Here is a 19,894-nt window from a genome sequence, read left to right as displayed (position 1 = left end):
TGTCAGAAAATTTCCGGTTTTTTGTCTATTGTTGACGCCTACAGGGAGTTTGAAGGGAGGCCAGGGATTTGGGGAGAGTTTTCAAAGTGCCCAGCACTGCGGGAGCACTAGAAACAACCGCAGCCCCTTAGGCTTGGGTTGCTGCAGCTGTAGGGCTCCCAGCACCCTCCTGGGAGGCTGGGCCCTCCGGGTCTAGCTGTCTCCTTAGTAAGGGGCGCACTGTGATGCGGCGGCGCCGCCGCCGTGCACCACAGGCAGTGAGCACGGAGCCCAGTGCCAGGCAGATGGCCAGACTGGCGAGAAAAGAGACCGGCCCGAGAGCGTATACTACCGCCAGGTCTCGCGCTGCGAGTGGCTGAGCGCAGTGTCTGAAGGCCGCATCCGGAAAGGCTGTCAGTAGGCTGAGCGTCTGGCGTCTTGGAGACACGCAGAGCAGGGTCTCAGTTTCTGCGGGACACAGGAGCGGCATCAGATGGCAGCAATTGCACCAAACATTATCTGTCCTGCGCCCCAGATGGCTCACCTGAAGCGGGACGCGGGTGCTTGCGCAGCCAGGTGCAAAGCGGGCGCAGCGCGCAACTGCACGCCCAGGGGTTGCCACGCAAGCGCAACACGTCGAGCGCGGGCAGGCTATTCAGCAAACCCGCCTCAAGCGCCGACAGTGAATTGTCCTGCAGGCTGAGCACGCGCAGTAATGGGAGCGCGCCCAGGATCGAAGGCTCCAGGAGTGTCAACCGATTACCCGCTAGGGAAAGGAAACGCAGCGCCCGCAGCGGCGCGAAGGTGCCAGGAGACAGAGTTTCCAGCTGGTTGGCGCTCAGATCCAGCCATTGCAACACGCCCAGACCCCAGAAAGCTCGAGCGTGCACGGACCGGAGCTGGTTCTCCCGCAGGTCTAGGTATAGCAGCGAGCCTGCCCCAGCGAAGGCACCTGGAGGCAGTGCGCTCACACGATTGTGATCCAGCAGTAGCGAACATACTCTCCGGCTCAGGCCCGCTGGTACTGCGGGCAGCTCGAGTGCGGAGCAATTGGCCTTGCCACCTAGCGAACATGAACATGCCTCGGGGCACTCGGGAGGCCCCGGGGATCTGGAAGGGGCAGTTCCTACGTGCTCCTGGGTCCAGACTCGCCTCAACGACAGCAGCAACAGTAGAGACAGTTGCGGCGGAAGCCGCGAGAAAAAAGAGACCCGCATGGGGGCAGCTTGAGAACACAAGGGGACCCAGATCCCTGTGCGGCTTCGGAGTCCAGGTGACCCGGCGTTTGTCCCTGCCTCACCTACAAAAGTATTAACTCTCCTGCCCAAGCACAACAGTTTCTGTCCCACAGCTGGTTCCTAGCCTTGGGCGGGGGCTAGGCACAGAGCCAATGCCCAATACTGCCAGCCACCTGTCCAGAGCTCGTCTTGGCTTGGCCCTGAGCCCGTAGTGGAGCTGATGAGACCACTGGACTCCCCACTGAGCCCTAAAGAGCAGGATCAAACCCATCAGCTCCACACAGAATGTAGCTCACAGTGCCTTGCTCCATACCTGTTTCAAAGTCATTCCTGTTCAGCAAAAAGACCCCATAGAGGCTGCTCAGTCCCTTGACAGAGGATAGATGGGGGTATAAGCACATGATGGGCCTAAATGCAAAGGAAAGATCTTGAAGTGTAGGTGGGATGACCTGCCTGAGGCTAAAGAGGGAATGTAGGAGAGCGGTTGCTTCAATCCCCTCCACCTTGGAGCCCGTGAGGACAGAGTCAGTGGAAAGCAGTGCTGGCCCAAGTCCGGTCAATGCAGCTCCCTTTTGACTTGCCAGCTACAGGTCCTGTCTTGGGGAATCCGGGAAGTAGGAAGGGCCCAGGGTCAATCATCTTTGTAAGACCAACAGTAGGAGGATGCAGAGAAAAGCTGAGCTGGCCAGGTGGGCTCAGTGCCCCTGGGTGGAGACACCTCCCATGATCCATGACAAACACTACCTCGAGGGACTTGCAAGAAGGACAGCACACGATCACTAAATACTGTTTAATCCCCCAGCCTAGCTGCCCTCCACTACTCTGGCGGTGGAGGAGGTGGAGGTGGTGGTGAAGGCGGCTCCTCTAGAGGAACCTCCATGGGGATGGTCATGAGGTCAGTGTTCTCCAATGACGGCATGGATGCCTCCAGGTCAGGGTCCAAGAGGTGGGACTCCATGTGCACCGAGTGCAGGTCTAAGTGATCTTCCTGGACCCCAAAGGGTCCCATCAACCTGTGTGATGGGCTAGGTCAGCATGATCTGGCAGGGCCGTGGCCACCCAAGAGAAGCTGGCCCTTGAGGACACTGCTCTGGATGCCACTGTGATCTGTACTTCCAGGAGTGGGCAGAGAGAGGACACAGCTCACCCTTGAGGTTTCCCCTGGCACACTTACCTGTCTTCCATGAGTCCGGGGCACGAATCACTGAGGGGGACAAAGACAGGAGTGAATTCTGGAGAAATGCTCATTCCACATGCCTGGAAGCCACTGAAACCTCTTCCTATTACCCCCACACCCAACGTGCACTCTGGAAACGCTATCCCCGGCCTCTCATGACATACCACCCTAAGAAGGGGCCCCTCGAAGCACGACTAACAGCCCAGGGCCCCACTCTGCCCAACTCCAAGTTCACGTACCCCTTGGACCGAAAGATACCGATCGCCACAACGACAAGAGCACAGAAACAGCTGGCGCTAACACCAGCCAGCACCACGATGAGGGCAATGAGGGCCTCGCGGCTGAGGCCGAGGCTGCATTCACAGTAGGTTCCAGCTGCAGAAACAAGGCCGCAAGCCCGGGGGCCAGTCACCTGCCTGTGGACACCTCAGATCCACACCCCCCACCCCAGTGGCCCTCAGGACACAAATGGCTTGCCCTGCCTGGAAAAGGGAGGGACTCTGGCTGGGGGGCTAGCGGGCGGAGGCACCTGCAGCAGGGACGAGTAAAAGGGACAAACATATCAAGCCAAGGGGGCTGCCAGCTGGGCAGGAGTAAGGCTGGGGACAGGGGGCCATGTCCAGCCCCCAGCCCCACCACACACCTCTAGACGGAACTCATTGGAAGGTGCTGACCTCACAGTGGAGCTGTGAGGCAGAGGGTGTGGGGGCAGGGCCTCAGAGCACCCAGGCTGGCTTGAACTTCATTCACACTTGGATGCTGGAATTCCAGGAGTCCTGGGCAGACAACCCTGGATGGAGCAGGTAAAGGAGACAGGGTCTGCAAGCTCCAGCCAGATCTGAGTCACAGGGTAGTAGGGCTCCAGTTTTAAAGACAGACAGCACTTCTAGTTAAATGGGTGAGAACCCTGCTTTGCCCGCTGGTGTTGGGGACCAAGGCCTCAGTTTGCTTTTTAACATCAGAGCTCTGAGTGGAGTTAGGGCTCTACCAGGCTTCCTGTCAACAAAACCAAGTTGAGGCAGGTCGGAGACAAGGAGGCAATGGGAGGCAGGGTGGGTACATGTGTTCAGTTGCTCCGCTTGGTTGCTTTGGAGGACTGAGCTCATACAGCCTTTAAAGCCCAGATTAGAGGACTGCTGGTATCCTAAGGAATCCTTGATCATCCACTGGGATGGGAGAGTCACGGGCTACATATGCCTGAGCAGAACACCACACCACATCCTTAGACTCTTACCTCCAGGGAGCCGACGGCTCAGAAAGGGCTGCAGTCTCTGGCTCACATCTGTCAGGGCTCAATGCTCTGAGTCTGTTGCCTCTGCGATTAGACAGCCGCTGACCAAGGGAACCAGTTTGCCCGTAGGCTGGCATGGTCAGGGTTAACCTACACCTCTGTCCTGAACCTGGTGTCCCAGGCTGGCGTGGTCAGGGTTAACCTACACCTCTGTCCTGAACCTGGTGTCCCAGGCTGGCATGCAGTACAACCTCACCCTGCTGCCACTCTCCTCTGAGGGATCTGCCAAGCAAACTAAGAGGCAGAAGGAGGAAATGTCAGCCCCGCAGCTGACAAAGCCCAGCCTCCTGCCAGCTGGGGCCAACAGGGTGCCAGGAGGGGAGGGCACAGCTTGAACCCAGTGGCCCTCATCACTGGGGACACCCCTAACAGTAAACACAGGTACTCTTCTAGAGTTGGTCGTCAGGAACAGCTCCTGACATGAGCTTTGTATTGGTTAAATGATGAGAACCAAGACTTCCTCTCTGGTCTTTAAGGCACATCCACAAACTTAGTCTAAAGGACTGTAGGACAGAAGGTGTGCCTGAGGCCCAGTGGCTGGCACTGTCACCTGCCAGGCCAGCCTAGCAAGTTTATATCCTGGTTAGGACAAAGACACACCCATCGGTGGCCAGGTGGTATGTACCAGATAGGAACACCTTCATGGCCTCTGCTGTCACCAGAACTCAGAGGGACAGTTCTTCTTGTAGCAACAGCACTTTAGTGGGGTAGGGGGCAGGGTCTGAGAACCGGGACTAGAGAACAAACCTCATTCCTCAAGTACTGTGAACAAGGCTTCCTAGGTTTATGGGAACCCTTATGCTATTGCCAAGGTCATGTGCCTAATACCCGCCTCCACCCCTTTAAAACCTGAGGTGAGATCCCTCTAGAACAGGAAGAGAAGGTGAAACCCTTAAAGGGGATTTCTTCTCAGGACCCAAGTACAGAATAAGTCGAAGCCAGTAGCTGAGGATGAGAGAGGTGGGGGTTCTGCAGTATCAACTGGGCCTGAGGGGACTGGGAAGGGCATCTGGGGTAGTGGCAGCAGCTGAAACTAGGTGTGGTTTGTGGTCTGGGATCCACCTTGGGCAAGGATCAGGGTGTGCAAGCAATGATTCCAAAGGGCTTTTGTTTCCTTTGAGGATGATGCCTCAGGTCAGGGTATTTCCTGCTTGAAAACAGCTGTTCTGGGACAGGGAAGCAAGAGCCCATACTGTGCTCCACCAGGTTCTAGTCTGTCCTTCACAGGGCTAGCCTGTCCTCAACTGGTATCTGAGACACAGCCTGCTTGCTCTCCAGGGTGGCTGAGCCCTAACTTGAGGGAAAGGACTGAATTGGTTCCTGGCTTTTCCTCTCACCCCTGCCCTTGTCCTGTAATTCTGACTGCCGAGTCTTGAGGACATGGAAAAATATAAATATATGCATGTAAGCTTCCAGCAGTATGGCCATATATACTGGTGCAAGAAAGGGGAACAAAGACCTAATCCTCTGGCCACCAGGGTATGTCCTTAAGTGGCCCTTGACTGCTGGACACAGGAATGTATTTGACTCAGGTTGCCTCACCTTGGAAGATCTCATGGAGTGCTAAAGTCCTAACAGCACAAAGCCTAGAATTAACTCCACACAGGCTACACAGAAGACCCAAGAGTTCCTTTAAAGGCCACAAAAGCAGGATGGGGCTACAAGTCTAACTCAGGAGGCTCTGAGCAGCTAACCCTATTGATTCTCATCCAAACAAGTCCCAGCAGGGGTCCTGGGCAGCCTACAGATGACAGCTTCAGGGGATCTATTGCCCAAACACAGAAGTATAGGCTGGGGGTAAGCCTGGCTGCTTAGCGTAGCCCCATTATCTGCTGCTGGGAACACAGGCCCTGTAGAGCTAAGGTAGGATGGCCATAGAGGACAAACCTGTATGTGTCCATGGGGTTCAAAAAACTACACAAGCCGGGTGGTGGTGGTGGTGGCGGTGGCGGCGGCAGCGGCGGCAGCGCACGCCTTTAATCCCAGCACTCGGGAGGCAGAGTCAGGCGGATCTCTGTGAGTTCGAGGCCAGCCTGGGCTACCAAGCGAGTTCCAGGAAAGGCGCAAAGCTACACAGAGAAACCCTGTCTCGAAAAACCAAAAAAAACAAACAAACAAACAAACAAAAACACTACACAAAAGGATGAACCAATCTACTTTAATTTGTACTTTAGGTTTTAGGCAAGAAATGGACAGGGACTGGGCACAGGGACATGGGGTCAGAAGGTAACCTAGCTGTCTATCCAGGGGCCACACAGGCAAGAATACTATGGGTCAGAGCCTGGAAGGGGGACATCAGCTGCAACTCTTAGGCAGGCGGTAGACACCTGCAGAGTAGATGAGCTGCTGGTCACGGACCTTCTTCTGCAGGTAGCCCTGGAGTTCCTGCAGGTCAATCTCAGCCAGTGCAGGGCCAGTCATTACAAACATTCGCAGCATGCTGTAGATGCGCTCCAGAGAGAGGCTTTCTAGGTTGGTCAACATGGCTTGGATGTACGTCCAGAAGAGCTAGGAACAGAAGCCAGGCATGGTCAGTCCGCCCCTACTTGGCCCACCCCCAGCCCACTACGGAAGTGGCCAACGCACCAGTAACTCCTCTTCCTTCTGGTCAGCCTGGGAGGCCATGCCTGAGTCACTCTCATCGTCACTGTCAATCAGCACCATGTTGTCTCTGTCCTGAGGCCGCTCCTCCTCAATAACGGAGAAGGTGCCTGGGGGCTCCTCCCGCAGCACACCCTGCTGCAGCCACACTGACATCCGCCTCCGCAGCAGTGCCACGGGCATCTTCACCACCTTGCTCAGCTCCTCTAGGGTCCAGCTGGCTGTGCAGAGCCACAGGAATGCAGGGTACACTAGAGTTTATACCTTCTCCAATTCCTGCTAGCCAGCTGGGCCCCCAGAGGGACATGCATCGTCCAGCTTGACTCATGGGTAAAAAGAATGGTTGCTACCCCTAAATCCTACCCACAGCTCACTGGACAGCAGTGCCTAGCACTGGCCCTAAGACAGGGGTTCTAGGGACTCACCTTGGTCCTGGAAATACAGCAAGACCACTGCCTGCACTGGGGTCACTGCCACAGACAGGGTGCGGTCAGCCAGCTCCACATCCATTGTCACCAAGCCCAAGGTGTGCTTCCAACTGAGGGTCCGCATAGCCTGGGCAGGAATCAGCAAGAATAATCCAGTGGGTTCCAGCCAGGTCCAGATGAACAAGGCACAGGCTCATATGGTATGCTACCTGGCAAGGAATGGCTCCTGTACCAATGGCCTGTACCAATGCCATCCCTAGCAGGCAGCAGCAAGAGCGGGAGACTTGGTTCCAGTGCCCGGCTCCTGAGCAACCATAACAAAACTGTGGGCACTGCTGATAAACTGTGTCCCTCTCCTGTCTGACCCCTCAGTACCTCAGAACGTGAGCTATGTGCAAACAGAGTTGATGTAGAGGTAATTAGTTAAGAAGAGGTCATAATAAAGTAGGACAGGCCTCAATCTAATAAGACCGGCATTCTTTCAAGAAAAGGTTAAAACATGGGCACAGAAGGTAGCGGCTGTGAGGCATCGAGTCTGTCATATACCACAGGCTGGGAAAGCCAGGGAGTGCTTCCTTTTAGGTGTCAGAAGGAGCACAGCGTGGCCAACACCGTGATACTGAACTTCTACTTTCCAGAACTAAAACAACCAACTTCTGTTGTTTAAAACTACCCAGTCCCCCTCTGTGAGTTCGAGGCCAGCCTGGTCTACAAATCGAGTTCCAGGACAGCTAGGACTGTTTCACAGAGAAACTCTGTCTTGAAAAACCAAAAAAATAAAATAATAAACTACCCAGTCCCTAACACTTTGTTATAGTAGTCATAATAAATGTAGACTCTGCCAGGTGGTGGTGGCACATGCCTTTAATCCCAGCACTTGGGAGGCAGAAGCCAGCCTGAGCTTTGAGGTCAGCTGAAAATACTGAAGTGGCTTTGGGACTGTACAGTAGGGAAGTATATGAAAGTTAGAGCCTAGATTGTTGGAGACAAGTGGTGTAATATGGAAGATAAGGATGGTGCCGGCGAAGGTTCGGGAAGGGAAAGAGCTGTTATCATCCCAGAGGATGCATACGCCATGGAGAACAATGTTGGTAGAAATGTGGGCATTAAGGACCTTTTCTGGTGAGGGCTCAGATGGAAATGGGAAACACAATACTAGACACTGAGGCTAGTGAAAACTGCCAGATTGTAGCCAGACATTTTCGACAGTCTGCGTGACTTGTAGATCCAACTGATCATCTCAGCAGACATCAGTAACTGATGGGCTGTCCAGGAAGACACGGCTCCTCCGACTTTTTTCTTAATCCTTAGTTTTTAGACTGAGCCTTACTACACAGCCCTAGTTGTCTTGAAACTTGCTGTACAGAACAGGCTAGCCTCCACCAGTAGTGCTGCCGCTGTGCCTGCATTCCAAGTGCTGGATGCCAGCCGTGCACCGCCACAGCCGGCTCAGGACCCTCCTGTCACCTCACAGCTTGGACACTGAAACATTAACTGGGATCCACCAAGGTTTTTGAGTTTTATGCCAGCAGTAACTCTAACAGTTTGAATGAAAGCGACAGAGACAACACACAAGTCCATACTGACATGTGGGCTGCTTGGCAAGCCCAGAGGACAGAGCACTGAGCCAAGGGCTGTTAACAAACTCTGCAGAATTCCTCTTGTTGCGCTTCAGATGTGCTTTGGGCCTCCTGACCCCTCTATCTGCTCCCTTTGGGAATGCCTATCTCTAAACTACCCTTGTCTCACCTCTGTGCTCTGGAACAAGACAACCTCACAGCATCAAGCTGGAGAGGAAACCTGCTTCACATGGATAAACTTTTTTTTTTTTTTTTTTTGAGAGAAAGAGAGAAAGGAGGTCTCATCATACAGTTAGGCTGGCCTTGAACCGCTTATCCTTCTGCTTTAGTCTCCTGAGTGCTGGGATCACAGATGTGCACCACTACACCTCTTAAGAGATTTAAGAGTATGGGGTTGGGGATTTAGCTCAGTGGTAGAGCGCTTGCCTAGCAAGCGCAAGGCCCTGGGTTCGGTCCTCAGCTCTGGGAAAAAAAAAAAAAGACAAAACAACAAAAGAGATTTAAGAGTTGATGCTAAAATGGTTAACTTTGGAAATACTGGTATTGGCTAAATGTACTTTGCTCATGGGAAGACAATTAATTTTAGAAGCCACAGACAGTCATGGGCCAAACTGTTATCTTCAAAGAGATAGTAAAGCCCTAACTCCAGTGATGCTCAGAGTCCTATCTCCAAATATAGCCTTATTTGGAAATGGAGTCATTAAATATGTAATCTGCTAATGAGGTTGTCCTTAATCTGATATAACTAGTATCCTAAGAAGAGAGAAGCAGACATAGAGACATAGAGAAAACTTGGACATAAAGAAATGCCATTTAGGAGCTGGAGAGATGGCTCAGTGGTTAAAAGCACTGGCTGCTCTTCCAGAGGTCCTGAGTTCAATCCCAGCAACCACATGGTGGTTCACAACCATCTGTAATGAGATCTGGCGCCCTCTTCTGGCCTGCAGATATACATACAGACAGAATACTGTATACATAATAAAAAATAAATCTAAAAAAAAAAAAGAAAAGCCGGGCGGTGGTGGAGCACGCCTTTAATCCCAGCACTCGGGAGGCAGAGCCAGGCGGATCTCTGTGAGTTCGAGGCCAGCTTGGGCTACCAAGTGAGTTCCAGGAAAAGGCGCAAAGCTACACAGAGAAACCCTGTCTCGAAAAAACCAAAAAAAAAAAAAAAAAAGAAATGCCATTTAACAGTGTAGCAGTGGTGGCGCACGCCTTTAATCTCAGTACAAAGGAGGCAGAGGCAGGCAGATCTGTGAGTTTGAGGCCAGAGTGGTCCAGGACAGAGTGAGTTCCAGGACAGCTAGAGCTACATAAAGAAACCCGTCTCGAAAAACAAAACAAAACAAAACAAAAGAAATAATGTTTACCTAGATCAGTCAGGGCTACTGGAAACTGCAAGAGGCAGAAAGGTACTTTCCCCTAGAGAATTCTTCGGGGGAGCACAACCCAGCATCAACACATTTCTAATCTGGTAACACCTATAATTTGCAGTTTTTTCATTAAGGTAGTGCCCAGGACCCTGATTCTGCCGCTCTGCTGGCCAAGTGATGCTCTGAAGTTCCCCTGGGACCCCTGCAGCTCTTAAGGGAGAGGCACCAATAAACCCAATTCAAAGACAGAAAAGGAGGCAGTATCAGTGGCTCCCTGGTTACAGCCAGTTTAGCTTCCCAGCACTGGTTCTAAAGTCACAAGACATGGGCTACACAGTCAGTCACCACAGACCCAGTAAGATCCTCTCGGAGCTCTGTGATGAAAGATAAAGGAATTGTGGCCATAGGCCTGACCCCCTAGCATAGCCCCGGGGTTTACCAGAGCCCTTCCAGTGTCCAGCAGAAATTGAGATAAAGGACACTAGAGTATGGCTACCCTAACTCCTTGGGCCTGAGCAACAAGATGTGGCTAAGCCATGTCTCGGATTCAGGGTGAAAACCCAGCCAAGCCAGCAGGTACCTCTTACTACTAAGTAGTCAGAAGAACAGTGGGAGAGGACACTGAGAACACAGGACCGGCCACTTAGACCACTCAACCAGGAAGTGGTGGCACTGTGGTACTCAAAAACTGTAACTAGACACATCACCATGGAACGGGCCACAGTAGGATGTACTGTTGCCAGTAACCCCACTTTCATCTGGTGTCAGTAAAGGTCACAAACACCATACCTAGACTCTTTCAGAAACGGAGCCAGGGTTGAGGGCAGCAAGGTTCTCATACCTACTGGCACAAACACTCCCCTTCTTTAACTTCCCCCGTCAGGGCCTTCCATCTGGGTCCCACTTTGTTGCCCCTTGAAGGAAACGTGCTTTCAAGTTCTCAAAGGGCCTCATCCAGGGCACAGATCCTTAGCCTGAAGCAGAACAAGGCCTTCCGATTGCGTGAAGAAACACATCCAAACTCAGCATTTCCCCATCACAAACAAAATGCTGCAGATGTTCCCATGCCACACCTGTCTGCACATTCACCTAGTTGCTCCTAGCCTGACCCCTACAGGGTCCCACATGCTCTTCCAGTTACGGTGCCTGCCATGTGGATGCCACAACCTTCTCCTCTTAGCACCTCAGAGCACTCATTAGGTTGTCTCCTATGGTTGAGAGTGGGCATCGTCACCTGTGGAGTGTGTCAGACTCTTGCCTCCCCTGCAATAACTGACCACAAGCTCAGGAGCAAGGATCCCTGAACTTGGCCATACCACCGACTGGAACTCCAGCTTCCACATCATTCGGTCTCAGCTATGCTAGCTAGACACATGTGCCACATGGGCAAACTCCATGTGAGGCTTGATGGTGTGACCAGAGACACAGACTCCCAAGAGGCCTACTGGCTGTACCTTCAGTTTCTCATACTTCTTGCAGTAAACGTCAAGGGCTGCCCTGATGTCCTCAGGGACTTCCAGCTTCTCATCTTTGAAGGGGGGCCAAAATTCACTGGACAATATGACAGCATAGACCCCAAATGGTGGTTGTTCTTCCACGGGCCGCTTCTCATCCTCCTCACGGATGTTGGCATTGATGCGGCGGGAATCTGCCATGTCCTAAGAAGGGGCATCTCATCAATGTCCTGGGCTGAATGGGGGGTGGGAGGGCACAACTGGCTGGGGAGTCCTGGACACTTACCTTGAGCATGACCTCACAGAAGTGCATGGGGGCTTCACCAAAGCGCAGCTTCAACAGCTCCACATTACGGATCTCCCTGGAAGGACAAGTTTCTGGGAGGGGCTGCAGTGTGCCTCCATTTCAACTGGCACCCAGGCAACCCACTCTGCCCAGGACACCCTGGGCAGGAGGGAGGGCAGGAAGCACTAGTGCCAGAGTTCGGTCATCTTGGACAATAAGGGCAGTAATGGTCATGTATTTTCCTCCAAAGACAGAACGAAGGCTTTATGCCTCAGCGCCCCCTGGAGGTCAAGCGGCCCCTTGCCTTACCTCTCAGGGCTGAAGCTGAACTGGTGGAGGAGGCGATCAGCCAGCAGGGAGCGGTACTCATTGATAAAGAGGTCCTTGCTGCCATAGATGCTGACCAGCAGGCTAATGATGTCTGAAGAGCGTCGCTTGGAACTCGACTTCCCTGCACAGCATTGGGGAGAGGGGCATACCATTGGCACCTTGACAAGGACAGTGAAACCTCAGAGTTCATCTGCTGAACACAGCAGTCTAGCATGGCCTGGAAGGCTTGCTCTCAATGTCCCAGGCAGCTGGGAGTAATATGCCTCCCAGCAGACCCAGGGTTGGTTCCTAGGGCAACTGTTCTGATCCATAGTGCCTCCTATCTCACAAGCACCTTCCTGAGTCCTCAGTCAGCCATAAGGAATAGAATAAGGTCCTCGGGTTTTCCTTTTAAAGCCTAAAGATGCAGAGTTTATGCTAAGACCTAAGCAGGACAAAGAATATACAGACTTTGAAAACCCAGCAGACTGTGGCCAAGCAAGAGATGGGACTTGGCCAGAGGATGCCACTTTAATACACTTGAGGAACAGGACCAAATCACAGACAGAAGTGGAGTACACAGACTTCCCATGAATCTGTTCTCTCATGTATGACCCACAAAGGCACCTACTGTAGCTGGCTGGGGTGGGCAGACAGTGAGGAAAATACAGCAAACCTGACCCCCAAGTTTGAGACAATGCTGATTCTGATACAGCCAGGCATGGGTAGCCACATACATGACAGAACCCAACAGACCTCCAAAGAAGCCTAGGAGAGGGCCAAGGTGAAGCTAATAGGTAAACTGACCTGGATCAGCATCCACAGGGTCAGGGACCCAGTCCTCAGGCTCGCCAGAATCATCCTCACTGTCCTGGCCGGTCTCCAGGCTAGCCGGGTCGGTCTTAGATAGCTCAACAGCCAAGTCCCCAGTCCCATCCGAGTCCCCTGTCAGCCCAGCCACAATCTGTCGTACTGTGTCCTCTCGTGTCCTGCCAGGATTGAATGTTGCTGTCACCAACGATGTACATGGGCATCATGACACCTGCTACAGCCCATCCTAGTGTGGCCATTTCTAACTGGCATGTACTAAAGACAGGCCCATTTGGTTTCATAGAAAAAAAAGAAAAAGAACAAAACAAAACAAAAAACAGCACTACTCTGAAAAAAGCAGGGGCTGAGATACTGAGAGGGGCTGAATGACCAGGAAGCAGAAAACTTGGGACCAGAGCAGGCACCTAACACTATCAGCTTCTCAGGTACTAGAGTCACTAATCTGGCACCTGGTTCACTAATCCCTAAACCTACAAACTCTGCTGCCTGAGGGCTTTCTGGCCAGCTTTGCCAAGGAATCCACCAGAGAGGTCACAGAGGTTCCTAAGGGTGAAGCTGTAGACCCTGGATAAGCTGCTCTCCATGTGAGGGTTGAGAAAGCAGGCACAGACACACACACACACACACACACACACACACACACACACACACACACACACAGTGATACTGTGTGTTAGAAAGGACAAGTACCTAGCGCTAGCAAAAGGAAAGAGGCCCCCTGCCCTGATCCAATCCATGTCTATGGCACAGGACTGACTGTCTCTCTGGCTTCTGCAAACACCAGAGTTCACAGAAGTGAACCAAGTGCTAATGGCACCTACCTCAGGTAGCGACGGATAGGCTCACAAGCCACCTCTAGGATGACCATAGAAGGATCTAGCACACGTAATGCCTTGATGGCAGAAATGTAGAGAGTGATGATGTCACATGTGTTGACACCTACAGTGGGAAGGAGGAGCCAGAAATCATATAACCGTCTGGACAGCAGGCTCCTGAATGCCAAAACCTGAGTATTCAGCCGGCCACGCTGGCTGGGTGACCGGAAGGTTACCATGTGATACTTATTCAAGGAGATTGCAGGTTACCTCTTGCCCCTACCCCACTCAATTGACTTATAAGCCCAGTCTCCAGAATTTTCCAAGGAGCAGTCTGTTATGGTTTGAATCTACAATGTCCCCACTAGGCTCAGTTTTGTTTGTTTGTTTTTGTTTTTTTGAGACAGGGTTTCTCTATGTAGCCCTGGCTGTCTTGGAATTCACTCTGTAGACCAGGCTGGCCTCAAACTCACAGAGATCCACCTGCCTTTGCCTCCTGAGTGCTGGGATTAAAGGCGTGTGCCACCACCGCCCAGCTAGACTCACGTTTTGAAGGCTTGATTCCCAACTTGTGGTGTAAATTTAAAGGCCCAAGAGCCTTTAGCAAAACATGTGTAGTAGTGTGTGCCTTTTGATCCCAGCAACTGGGAGGCAGAATCAGGGTGATATCTGTGAGTTCAAGGCCACCTGGTCAAATAAAGAGACCCTGTCCCAAAAAAAACCAGGAACACACACACACAAAGAGCCTTCAGCAGGCAGGGTTTAGCTAGTGGAAGTACATTACTTCCTGAAGTCTTGGAGTTCTTGTCTATTGTGTGACTATGCCATCATGTATTTCCCACTATGATAGACTATAACCTTCTGAGACAAGAATAAATCCTTCTGCCCTTAAGTTGACTCTGTCATGCATTTGGTCACAGAAACACAAAAAGTAATAATACATACACCTTCCCTTACCAGGCAGTCCATTCTAAAAAGACCACATACAACCTCTAGACCAAGTCAGACAGGCTCTGACTTCCTCCAAAGATGGATAAAGCTCAGGTTAACCCAGCTCTCCCAAGGGCTTCAAACATTGCTCTTAACCTGTTCCTTTCTCAGGAACTTCATGTGAGCCTGAGGGCTATTTGGCTAGTCCACAGTGGCCACACATGGTACCTGGGTGAAGGAGTCGAGTCTCTAGGGCCACCTTGAGGGACACAAGCAGCTGCTGCCTCTGATCTGTCCTCTCCAAGCAGTACTTAAGATCCTCAATGGCTGGCCGAGAATCTGGGAAGTCTGTAAGAGAACCATGCCACAGGAATAGGTAAGTAAAAAGATGTAATAAGCACTAAACAGGGGTGTGTGTGCGCCCGTGGTGTAGTATAAGATAGACAACCTGGCAGGGGCCCAGACAAGAGCCACCCATCAGGTACAACATGTTGTAATTTTCAACGTAACCTTCACTAGAGGCCAATCTGACCGGAGATGACTGTTTCATCTGACCAGAGGGCACAGTTGACTGTTTCATTGATTCTCAAAGACTGTCATACCCACAGCTGCCTTAACTCTCACAGCACAGTCATCCCTCCTGTGGTGTACAATGGTAGACAGCTAAACTGTCCCAAGTTGTACAAGCTGTGAAATTTAATTTGAAATCAATTTAAGGCTCTTGGGAAAAGAGAAATAAACAATTTGTCAAATGAGTCCCGCAATTAATGAGGACTGCCTTCAAATCTTTTCAAGAGTTAAAAATTTTGTATGTATGAGTATTTGTTTGTAAGGAGTGTTTGTCTGCCTGAAGGTATATGCTCCGTGTGCGTGCCTGGCAGCAGTGGAGGCCAGAAGAGGGTTTGGATTCCCTGGAATTGGAGCTATAGATAGCTGTGAGCTGCCACGTGAGTGCTGGTGACTGAACCTGAGTCCTCTGTTAAGAGCAACAAAGCCTCTTTTTTTTTTTTTTTTTTTTTGAAAAGCCTTTTAATCACTTTAGAATTGCACACTTAGAGCCATTAACAAGAAATGGCATTCAGGGCAGGATCCCTCTAAGCTCATTCAGTTGCCCCTATGAGAACTATTTTTTTTCCTTTTCTTTTCTTCTTCTTAATTTTATTTATTTATTTATTTATTTATTTATTTATTTATTTTCTATTATCGGCTTGATACAGTACAAATTCTTATCCTAATAGTGCAATGCTTCACTGAGGCTTGCCCAGTGATTGAGTAAAACCAAAACTTATTATAGTCACAGTCATCCTAGGGTCCCCCCTGCTATGTAGCCTCCCTGGTTCTGTGGGTTGCAGTCTGATTGTTCTTTGCTTTATATCTAGTGTCCACTTATAAGTGAGTACATACCATGTTTGTCCTTCTGAGTCTGGGTTACTTCACTCAGGATGATATTTTCTAGTTCCATCCATTTGCCTGCAAATTTCATGCTGTCATTGTTTTTCTCTGCTGAGTAATACTCCATTGTGTATGTGTACCACATTTTCTTAATCCATTCTTCAGTTGACTGGCATCTAGGTTGTTTCCAGGTTCTGGCTATTATGAATAATGCTGCTATGAACATGGTTGAGCATGTATCTTTGTGGTATGATTGAGCATTCCTTGGGTATATGCCCAAGAGTGGTATGGCTGGGTCTTGAGGTAGATCAATTCCCAATTTTCTGAGAAACAGCCATACTGATTTCCACAGTGGTTGTACAAGTTTGCACTCCCACCAGCAGTGGAGGAGTGTTCCCTTTGCTCCGCATCCTCTCCAACATAGACTGTCATAGTATTTTTGATCATAGCCATTCTGACAAGTGTAAGGTGGTATCTCAGAGTCGTTTTTTTTTTTTTTTTTTTTTGATTTTTCGAGACAGGGTTTCTCTGTGTAGCTTTGCGCGCCTTTCCTGGAACTCACTTGGTAGCCCAGGCTGGCCTCGAACTCACAGAGATCCGCCTGGCTCTGCCTCCCGAGTGCTGGGATTAAAGGCGTGCGCCACCACCGCCCAGCCTCAGAGTCGTTTTGATTTGCATTTCTCTGATGATTAAGGATGTTGAGCATTTCCTTAAATGTCTTTCAGCCATTTGAGATTCTTCTTTTGAGAATTCTCTGTTTAGCTCTTTAGCCCATTTTTTAATTGGATTGTTCGGTATTTTGATGTCTAGTTTCTTGAGTTCTTTATATACTTTGGAGATCAGTCCTCTGTCAGAAGTTGGGTTGGTGAAGACCTTTTCCCATTCTGTAGGCTGTCTTTTTGTCTTATTGACCGTGTCTTTTGCCCTACAAAGGCTTCTCAGTTTCAAGAGGTCCCATTTATTAATTGTTGTTCTCAGTGTCTGTGCTACTGGTGTTACATTTAGGAAGTGATCTCCTGTGCCAATGCATTCAAGAGTACTTCCTACTTTCTCTTCTATCAAGTTTAGTATAACTGGATTTATGTTGAAGTCTTTGATCCACTTGGACTTCAGTTTTGTGCATGGTGACAGATATGGATCTATTTGTAATCTTTTACATATTGACATCCAGTACATTATGCCAGCACCATTTGTTAAAGATACTTTCTTTTTTCCATTGTATAGTTTTGGCTTCTTTGTCAAAAATCAGGTGTTCATATGTGCGTGGATTAATGTCAGGGTCTTCAATTTGATTCCATTGGTCTGTATGTCAGTTTTTATGCCAGTACCAAGCTGTTTTTATTACTATAGCTCTATAGTAGAGCTTGAGGTCAGGGATGGTGATGCCTCCAGAGGCAACAAATCCTCTTAACTGGTGAGCTATCTCTCCAGCCCTGTCCTACACACTTTCTACAAGTTGACACTTGATCAATAATAACCACACATGACAGAGTGACACACAGGGGCCAGTTCCAAGCAGGAACCAAACTCACCACCCTACCAACAAAACCATAGGAAGTCACTGGAAAAGGAAGGTTCTACAGGGTAAGAGGCAGGACCAACCTCGGATGATGCTGAACAGCTCCTCAATACGCAGGCTGGCGTAGATACGGTAGAAGAATCTCTGTACGTGGCAGCGCCAACGACGCAGTGTGTTCCCAGCTTCTGGAGAAGTTGGCCTGGTGGGGTTGTCCTGAAGGAACACTTTGCCAAGCCAACCAACCACTCTCTCGATCCACTGTGGAAGATCATTAGTGTGTGAGGTGTATGGCACTTAAAAGCTCCAGCCTGACTCAGTAACTGCACATCTTTGGCAGGAACCTAGAGGAGCCACCACCTAATTTTGAAGGCCAGAAGCATCAAACCTACACTCCACTGCCCATTTCTCAATGTGGTTGCTCCAATAGTTTCTAGGCTCATGACTCTAGGCCATCACTGTAGGGATACCACTCTGATCACTCCCCATCAAGCCCAATATGCATCCACAGGGGATAGACACTTGAAAGATGGGAGGTCAGGAATGAAGCAGAAACAGGGTGGACAGCTTCATGGGGCTGAATCTAGCTTTTCCACAATGCTGGGAACCCCATAGCAGAATTACACACCATACCTCCACAGCATCGGCAACCAGAGGACTTCACTGAGACACCCTAACTCCATGCTAGGGTACAGACTGGTGGTAGGTTAATCCAGAAGGGAACTGTTAAGTGAGCACACATTTTTGTAGAGCAATGGAAAGAAGAGAGTCTGGTGGGCCTGTCTTGCCATACTTGCCTGGGGAAACTCCTTGGAGCCACCTCTGGCCCGGGATTCTGCTTCTAGCCACAGGACTCTACACAGACCTATTTAGTACATACCAGATTTGTCCTTGTCACCAGACCCAGGATTGGCCTCTACACAGCACCAACATAACCTCCACCATCACTACTCCTGGTCAACCTGCCTACTGCTTGGTATCAGGTCTGCCAAAAATCCACTTTTGCTCTTCACAGGGCACAGCCCAGGGAGAAGATTCTTACCTTGTGGAACTCACGAAGAAAAGAGCGCTCATACTCTCCTCGGCAGCGGTCTTCCATCCTTTCCCGGGTCACCTGATGCAGGGTGGTTGTTACAGCCTCGGCGCTGACCCGCTCCAGCAGACTGAGCCTATGCCTGGAGGAGATCTCTGCTCATGGAGAACCCACAACACACACCTGTCCCTAACTTAGGAGGGCCCTTCCCTTAAGGATACTGTGCATACACCCCATAACTATGTCCAGGAAAGAGTGTAAACTTGCTACACAATAATCCCTGGCTATATTGGGCAGTGGTGGCACACACCTTTAATCCCAGCACTTGGGAGGCAGAGGCAGGCAGATCTGAGAGTTTGAGGCCAACCTGGTCCCAAAGAGTAACAGGACAGCCAGGAATACACAGAGAAACCCTATCTCAAAATAAATAGATAGATAGATAGATAATACCAAAAAAAAAAAAATCCTTGGCTACAAGTACAGATGGAAAAGACCTCATCGGTTTACTAGCTCTATACAGATGTCTACTAAATTCAGGACAAATGAGGTATCCAAAGAAATTGGGGCATGGCCAAGGAGGCAGTACTCACAGGACCTGGCTGAGTTGGTGGAACTGCTCCAGTGCCTGTCGGCACCAGCACTGCTGTTTGTCACTGCCACATCCTGCACACAGAGGGCTCTGCAGGAGTCGGTAGTACCTGCGGCGGGCATACCGGCTGTCTAGCTCACCCTCTAGTTCGGGGTCTGTGCCCCCTTCTCCTTTTCTCTTGCTCTGCATATAGACTCTCAGGAAACGACCATAGAGGCGCTGGACCATCTCCTGGAATGTCCTGGGGGTGGAAAAGAACAGGACTCCCCGCAACATGGTGTGAACTTTCTCCCGAAGCCCCTGAGCTCCAGTGCCCATCAGCAAGCCCAGACGAGTCCATTTCTCTAGGAGTTCTAGGCTATGCAGGTAGGGATCCAAGCGGCTTTCCAGCAGGCCGAAGGCATCCAGGAGCAGCAGGAGGCATTGGGGTTCATCGACAGAGTTTTCGCGCTGGGCGATGGCATTCCAGAACTCCGGGGCAATGTTGCCCTGCAGATCGTTCTGCAGCACCTCCACGAACCACTCCTCCAGGACAGAGTGCAGACCGTGGCCCCTCAGGACCTCCACCGCTGCACGGAGCTCTTCTTCCTTTGGTGGGACCGCACCGCTGGTCCGGGAAGATGCCTGGAGCACGGAAAACCGTGAGCAGAGGGGGCGGGGTAGGCGTAAAAGGAGGGGAGGGGAGAGGAGGGGAATGAAAAAACTCAGCAGCTAAAGGCTGCTGGGGGAACCAAACGAATCAGATAGCTGAGGAAGGCGGCAATCCTACTACAGAAAGCTCGCACGGAGCTGTGAGGACACAAGGGTGGACTTCCTAAAGCATGCAGAGTCGCGATCTCCAGACAGGCCCGCCAACCTTTCCCAGGCCTCACCAGGCCCAGTGCGGCCGGCGGCACCAGGCCAGTGCTCACGGTGTTCCAAGCAACCAAGAGCTCCTGTCCAGGCCTAGAGTCGCAGTCATCGGCGGCGGCGGCGGCGGCGGCAACTGCCACCGCCTCGGCCGCCGTCACCGCCACAGCCTCGGCCTCCATCCCGTCCACAGAACAGCCCCGCCCAGCGCAGCGCACGCTGA

At 51.0% G+C, this 19,894-nt stretch overlaps 3 protein-coding genes across 3 annotated transcripts; all 3 read right to left on the bottom strand.

Moving 5' to 3' along the window:
- Window positions 1–1,960, bottom strand: Lrrc26 (leucine rich repeat containing 26). Its single transcript, XM_059260292.1, has 2 exons — window positions 524–1,960; window positions 1–447 (listed from the first exon to the last, which is right to left on the bottom strand). The coding sequence occupies exons 1-2, from the start codon at window positions 1,194–1,196 to the stop codon at window positions 128–130; spliced, it is 993 nt and encodes a 330-aa protein (XP_059116275.1). The 5' UTR covers window positions 1,197–1,960; the 3' UTR covers window positions 1–127.
- Window positions 1,961–1,992: 32 nt separating this feature from the next.
- Tmem210 (transmembrane protein 210) lies at window positions 1,993–3,032 on the bottom strand. The gene is made up of 4 exons (XM_059260294.1): window positions 2,924–3,032; window positions 2,634–2,769; window positions 2,392–2,421; window positions 1,993–2,230 (listed from the first exon to the last, which is right to left on the bottom strand). Exons 1-4 carry the CDS (start codon window positions 3,009–3,011, stop codon window positions 2,035–2,037), a joined length of 450 nt encoding a protein of 149 aa, XP_059116277.1. The 5' UTR covers window positions 3,012–3,032; the 3' UTR covers window positions 1,993–2,034.
- A 2,791-nt stretch (window positions 3,033–5,823) lies between these two features.
- Anapc2 (anaphase promoting complex subunit 2) lies at window positions 5,824–19,890 on the bottom strand. Its single transcript, XM_059260282.1, has 13 exons — window positions 19,695–19,890; window positions 18,824–19,446; window positions 18,243–18,375; window positions 17,287–17,461; window positions 14,521–14,640; window positions 13,369–13,486; window positions 12,524–12,705; window positions 11,717–11,858; window positions 11,408–11,483; window positions 11,122–11,325; window positions 6,712–6,841; window positions 6,272–6,507; window positions 5,824–6,193 (listed from the first exon to the last, which is right to left on the bottom strand). The coding sequence occupies exons 1-13, from the start codon at window positions 19,851–19,853 to the stop codon at window positions 5,981–5,983; spliced, it is 2,511 nt and encodes an 836-aa protein (XP_059116265.1). The 5' UTR covers window positions 19,854–19,890; the 3' UTR covers window positions 5,824–5,980.
- Between the last annotated feature and the right edge of the window lie 4 nt (window positions 19,891–19,894).

This window comes from Peromyscus eremicus, chromosome 4 (genome assembly GCF_949786415.1).
Source record: "Peromyscus eremicus chromosome 4, PerEre_H2_v1, whole genome shotgun sequence".
Taxonomy (NCBI): Eukaryota; Metazoa; Chordata; class Mammalia; order Rodentia; family Cricetidae; genus Peromyscus; species Peromyscus eremicus.
This window is presented reverse-complemented; position numbering and strand designations above follow the sequence as displayed.